The 7,281-nt window shown below is 30.1% G+C and overlaps 1 protein-coding gene across 1 annotated transcript in view; it reads right to left on the reverse strand.

Moving 5' to 3' along the window:
- Window positions 1-7,281, reverse strand: part of LOC107632261 (rac-like GTP-binding protein RAC1) — a 10,783-nt gene that overhangs the window by 2,582 nt on the left and 920 nt on the right. The window contains exons 2-3 of the mRNA XM_021118010.1: window positions 6,325-6,330; window positions 2-252 (exon numbers count right to left, since the gene is read on the reverse strand). Of these exons, the coding sequence (XP_020973669.1) occupies window positions 2-60 (59 nt within the window). The 5' untranslated portion in view covers window positions 61-252; window positions 6,325-6,330. The remainder of the gene's footprint in view (window position 1; window positions 253-6,324; window positions 6,331-7,281) is intronic.

Raw genomic sequence — 7,281 nt, forward strand, 5'->3', positions numbered from 1 at the left:
GGTCTTGCCAACAGCACCATCACCAACAGTGACACACTTTATGAACCTTGATGCACTCATTTCTGCAGGTAACCTAAGCAACCCACAAACGAAATCTTCCTCAAAATCTGTGCTTCTTTCTTGGGAGATGAACCCTAATGGCTCATGAGGCAATGCTGATGTTCAAGTTCTGAGCTTTGTGCATGCTCAAGAAGGAAAATGGGAGAGCAAAAAGGGGGGTTTGTAAATTGTAGTGTTTTGTTTTGTGTTCATCTTTCTACCAAATTTTTTTTATACCCTTTTTTTTATATATAAATATGAATAAATAAATAATGCACCCACCAACTCTCTCTTGCTTTTAGCTTTTTTAATTGTCTTATTTTGTTTTATTAAAAACAAAATATATAAATTCGATACACTGATGATTATGTTATTATTAGAGCATATTTTCTAAATTACTTTAATGCTTATAAAAATAATATTTATACATCATTTAAAAAATCTAATTTTTTTTTAATTTATATATGTTCTTTTCATTTCTAAAAGAATTTGAGTATTCAAGATTTAATTATCATATTTAGTTTATTTTATTCAAATTAAACCCATTCATTATCTTGAATGTAAATATTTTAAATATTACAATACTAATTTTTATAATATCAGGTGAATCATCTTCTCAAATCTAAATGTTTAGTCTATCTGTTTAATTTCAATTTTTTTTCACGATATATATAGTAAAAAAATAGCAAATATTTTATGTCAACGAAAATATATATATATATATGTGACAATTTTGAGAAATAAAAGATATTATGTTGATATATTAAATTAAAACAATGTCATTGGTTTGTCAAAAACAAAAAAGAATAAGATAATTAGGGTTAGCATGTGAAACTAACACAAACGTGTCTTATGGAATCATTACTTTAAAATAGTGGTTTTAACCATATAAAATGGGTTAAAAGCTTACCTAATTTTTATCGTTTGCCGTAAATAAAGAAAAAGTTTTATTTTATGTCTAATTAATTGTTTTCCATTTTCATTTTCTTGCCCACTAAAGCTGTTCACCAATATTTAATCACAAGATGTTGGAATTTATTAGGTCCGTGAAGGTCTAAAGACTAAAGCTAAATCGACAAAATGAACAATAAATACAAAATGTCTTGGAGAATAATAATAGTTTTTTGGATGATATATATGAGAAGAATTATAAATAACTTAGTGAAAATAATCTTAAACTTCATGCATTGATGCAATGCAATTCAATGGATGTACTTATTGAAGACTAGGGCTAGTAGCATCACCAAAGGTGTACATTGGCTTCTTTAATCAATTTACAATTAAATATGAAACAATGTAACATGCATGATAATTTTAAATAATTAAAAAAAATTCTAAAGTCAATAATCTTCAATATCTTCGGTCTTTAATGTACTTCATAATAAGGGTTATTTGTTATTTATAGACTTCTAACAAAGAAAAATGATTACTTTTTATTTATCCCTGATTTTGTTAAAAATAAAGTAGGAGTTACACGCATTAGTCTCACATTTCATATAAATAATTATAATTAATAATCATTAATTTTATATTTTTTAAAAATAAAATTTAAATAACAATTAATTAATAATAATTAATTAATGTAAAATATAATTTAAAAATATTTATTGACTTATTATTTGGCTAGATTCCTGTTAACTACTTAGCAGAATTATAATTTAATTTATCAAGTGAGCATATTTTATAGCCTTTTAACTAACTCTTTACTTGTGTAACTTTGTAGCATAATAAAATGCAAAGTCAAGTCAACCCATCTTGCCGTCTACTACATGGAAGAGCTTATTATAATTAAGCAATTGCTTTTACAAATGAGAATTGAGAACTAATAATAAGAATAAATGCCAATGCAAATAAACAACAAATTTTAATAACTATATATGGAAGATTATTATTTGTATGCCATTAAACTTTAACAAAATTTGAATTCAAGCTTTTTGTTAGCTATGCAAAAATCAACCAAATGAACAAATAAATAATATATATTACATTCATTTTTGCATATTATATTATAATTAATTTTTATCACTTCGATATAGGTCTAATTAATGTGATGCTTAATATATACACAAGGCATAAATTGAAATTGGCATGGTAAGGTGGAGATTTTTGTGCCTGAAATGTAGATCTTGCAATAATATAATAAAGATGATAAGAATGGAGAATGCAATAGTAGTAATACATAGATATCTTCCAATAAGAAGTTAAGAAGCACGTGGAAGATGGTGACTAGAGTGATGAGGATGATGTGAAAGAAAGCAAACAATTACAATTATGTGACAAAGAACAGCAAAGAGATAGAATGGACCACACTTTTACTTCATTAGGAAGCCATGTATGTATTCATTTGTATTGTAATGCTCCTTGGTTGGGTATGGACGGCAACCTTGGCTTTTAGAGCAACAATTATTTATGTGAAATTAAATCCATGACAAGGTACTATAGTCTTACATTATTATCATATCAAACCAGCAACTTCTTTTACAGCACATACATTGCTCCTTTTTGTTAGCTACTTACTCCATCACACTACATGATATGGCCGTTACAAATCCGATGTCATAATTCGGTATTATATACAATAACTCGACATTATGCACTATAACTCGGCACTTTACGTTATAACTCGGCGTCAAACTTACCTGCACCTTTGTAAACAAAGGTCATATAGTAAATCATTAAGGCCCGAAAAAGGCCGATCTATATCTGTTTTTCCAATCATTATCTGTCATCTCTATTTTTCAATTCATCTGGTATATTTATTTGCCGATCTATATCTGCTTTTTCGATCAATATCTGTCATCTCTATTTTTCAATTCATCTGTTTTTCCGATAAAAAATCTGTCATCTCTATTTTTCAAATCATCTCTGGTATATCTATTTGCCGATCTATATCTGCTTTTCCGATCAATATCTGTCATCTTTATTTTTCAATTCATCTATGGCATATCTATTTGCCGATCTATATCTGTTTTTCCGATTATTATCTGTCATCTTTATTTTTCAATTCATCTATGGTATATCTATTTGCCGATCTATATCTATTTTACCGATCATTATCTGTCATCTCTGTATTTTTCAATTCATCTCTGATATATTTATTTGCCGATCTATATCTGCTTTTCCGATCAATATCTGTCATCTTTATTTTTCAATTCATCTATGGCATATCTATTTGCCGATCTATATCTGTTTTTCCTATCATTATCTGTCATCTTTATTTTTCAATTCATCTATGGCATATCTATTTGCCGATCTATATCTGTTTTTCCTATCATTATCTGTCATCTTTATTTTTCAATTCATCTATGGCATATCTATTTGCCGATCTATATCTGTTTTTTCGATAAAAAATCTGTCATCTCTATTTTTCAAATCATCTCTGGTATAATTATTTGCCGATCTATATCTATTTTTCCGATCAATATCTGTCATCTCTATTTTTCAATTCATCTGGTATATTTATTTGCCGATCTATATCTACTTTTTCGATCAATATCTGTCATCTCTATTTTTTAATTCATCTGGTATATCTATTTGCCGATCTATATCTGCTTTTTCGATCAATATCTGTCATCTTTATTTTTCAATTCATCTATGGCATATCTATTTGCCGATCTATATCTGTTTTTCCTATCATTATCTGTCATCTTTATTTTTCAATTCATCTATGGCATATCTATTTGCCGATCTATATCTGTTTTTTTGATAAAAAATCTGTCATCTCTATTTTTCAAATCATCTATGGTATAATTATTTGCCGATCTATATCTATTTTTTCGATCAATATCTGTCATCTCTATTTTTCAATTCATCTGGTATATTTATTTGCCGATCTATATCTGCTTTTTCGATCAATATCTGTCATCTCTATTTTTCAATTCATCTGGTATATCTATTTACCGATCTATATCTGCTTTTCCGATCAATATCTGTCATCTTTATTTTTCAATTCATCTATGGGATATCTATTTGCCGATCTATATCTGCTTTTTCCGATCATTATCTATCATCTTTATTTTTCAATTCATCTATGGCATATCTATTTGTCGATCTATATCTGTTTTTCCGATCATTATCTGTCATCTCTTCATTTATGGTATATCTATTTGCCGATCTATATCTGTTTTACCGATCATTATCTGTCATCTCTGTATTTTTCAATTCATCTCTAGTATATCTATTTGCCGATCTATATCTGTTTTTCCGATCTATATCTGTCATCTCGATTTTCCAATTTATATGTTATATCTATTTGTCGATCTATATCTGTTTTTCTCATCTATATCTGTCATCTCGATTTTTCAATTTATATCTGTTATATTTATTTGCCAATCTATATCTGTTTTTCCGATAAAAAATCTGTCATCTCTATTTTTCAAATCATCTCTGGTATAATTATTTGCCGATCTATATCTATTTTTCCGATCAATATCTGTCATCTCTATTTTTCAATTTATATCAGTCATCTCTATTTGCCGATCTATATCTATTGTCCGATTTATATCAATCATCTCTAACTGCCGATTTATATAAAAAATCTCTATTCGCCGATCTATAACAGTCATATCTATTTTCTTATTTATATTAATAATCTTTATATTCCAATTTATATCTGTTATCCCTATTTGCCGATCTATATATGTTATCTGATTTTCTGATCTATATCTGTCATCTCTACTTTCTGATTTACATGTTATCTCTATTTGCCGATCTTTATCAGTTATCTCTAGTTGCCAATTTATATTTGATATCTCTATTTGCCAATTTATATCTAATATCTCTATTTGCCGATCTATATCTGATTTTTCGGTCTACATCTGTTATATCTATTTGCCGATCTATATCTATCATCTTTACTTTCCGATTTATATCAATTATCTATATTTTTGCCAATCTTTATCAGTTATCTCTATTTGTCAATCTTTATCAGTTATCTCTATTTGCTAAATTATATCTGATATCTCTATTTGCCGATCTATATCTGATTTTTCTATCTACATTTGTTATATCTATTTGCCAATCTATCTCTATTTGCAGATTTATATCTGTTATCTCTGTTTGTCGATCTACATGTTATCTCTATTTGCCGATCTATATCTGTCATCTTTATTTGCCGACCTATATCTGTTATCTCTATTCGCCGACCTATATCTGTTTTTTCTATTTTCAAATCTATATCTATTATCTCAGTTTTCAGATTTATATCAATCATTATCCGAGCTATATCAATCATTATTAGTTATTGTCAAATCTATATCAACTATCATAAGATCTATATCAACGATCTTCAATCAATTATCTATTCGCGATAATTCTTCAATTCAAAGTCACATCGTTTACACATGCGCAATCAAACACAATCTTTAATCAATTATCCATTCGCGATAATTCTTCAATTCATAGTCGCATCGTTTACACATGCGCAATCAAACTCAATCTTCAATTCCGAACTATGACTATCAACAGTCAACAAACTCAATCACATATCATACAAGTACAAACACTGATCCATTCGCGACAACTCTTCAATTCAAAGTCGCATCGTTTACACATGCGCAATCAAACTCAATCAAATCACCAAACAACGGTGAACTAACTCAATATTCTCGTCCATCCAATTCACTTTTATCAAAATCGTCTCATCAACTATTCAAATTAACTATTCAGTTCCATGAAAAAACCTAACCGTTGCATCTATTAAATCAACGGTTCAAAATTACATTGGAAAAATCAAAGGCACAATCAATGACAAGACTACTACACTTTCCAATACATGTTAACTTCAAATCACGTCTGAAATTTAAATTATTCATTATTTTAATAAAGTAAGTTGATCTGGGGGCTCCATACCTATAACTCAAATCGCCGAGTTATAACTAAAAAAGCTCAACCTGCTTTATCAAAATATAGTCAGGCTAAGCTTGGGGGCTATGATATGGCCGTTACAAATCCGATGTCATAATTCGGTATTATATACAATAACTCGGCATTATGCACTATAACTCGGCACTTTACGTTATAACTCGGCGTTATACATTACAATCAGACTTGATATGATCGTTATTTACAAGCTATAACTCGGCGTCATCCGTTATAGCTCGTCCATTTATGAGCTATAACTCGGCTAGATAAATGCTTCTATCATAACCGACGATCAAACGGCACACAACTCGGATACGTTATCCACAATTTTTAAGACCAACCTTAATGCCAAAAGCGTAACAGACGAAAGGTCCATCATATAAAGCAAGGTAAAGTATTTTCTTCAGTAAGTTCGAATAATACAGAATACTGACTTAAGCTTCGGAGTGCCTTTGCAGGTACACTCCCCCCTGTTTCTTGCTCAAAGCTCTATGCGATTGAACATCCTCTTGGAGTAAAGCTCGGATTACCACAAAGCTCAAAGGTCGGCACCGAAAATAACAACTCGGCGTCGATTCCCAGAGACCGAGCTCTCCCTCCAGGTATCCATACAAGAACACTACAAATGCACACATTTAAAGTCCATTAAGAATTAACATATATCCATCTCTAAACTCTTTTTGTTATGAGGTTTCTAAAGTTCAAAATAAATTACAATTTTGTTATCTAAATTTTTTTTATTAATTTAATGTTAATGATAATTAATTATAATAAAAATACATAAAAAATATATAAAATTAAGCACAAAATATATTTTTTAGTAACATCGGTTTCTTCCTCTGTTTGCTGGTTTAGATTGCGGTTTACAGGAGTTGAGAGTTCGTTGCTTAAATCAACTTCCAAAGTCTATTTAAGCTTAGAAATCCAGAAGGTTCTTCCTTAGGAGGCGTAAGAGGGGCATGTTGGGGATCCTGAATCAGCCTCTTGAAACTACCAACAAAGTCCTTGTTCCACATGAACTCATCGGAGGTCAAAGGGTCTTTCTCCTCGCCACCCCAGTACTTGCCAAGTTTTTTTTGGTGGTTCGCGGTCCACCATAGTCCCCTGGTGCCACACCCGTTGACCACTTAGTCTGCTTTGGCTACTCCGGTGACATTGGTGTGGCCGCTGCTGTCACCATTAAGTAACTCAATTGCCATTTCTTCTTCTTTAATTTGTTGAATGCGCTCTGTGTTCAGTGCCTTTTGTGTGTCTACTAAGATTTCACATACATATTCACCGAAAAAAAAAAAATTTCACATACATGCTCGGTTGTATACACAGCAAAATATCCTCTTAGGAAAACTAACATATCCAACACCGTGAAAAAAATCTAAACAA

The sequence above is a fragment of the Arachis ipaensis genome, chromosome B03 (assembly GCF_000816755.2).
Source record: "Arachis ipaensis cultivar K30076 chromosome B03, Araip1.1, whole genome shotgun sequence".
Taxonomy (NCBI): Eukaryota; Viridiplantae; Streptophyta; class Magnoliopsida; order Fabales; family Fabaceae; genus Arachis; species Arachis ipaensis.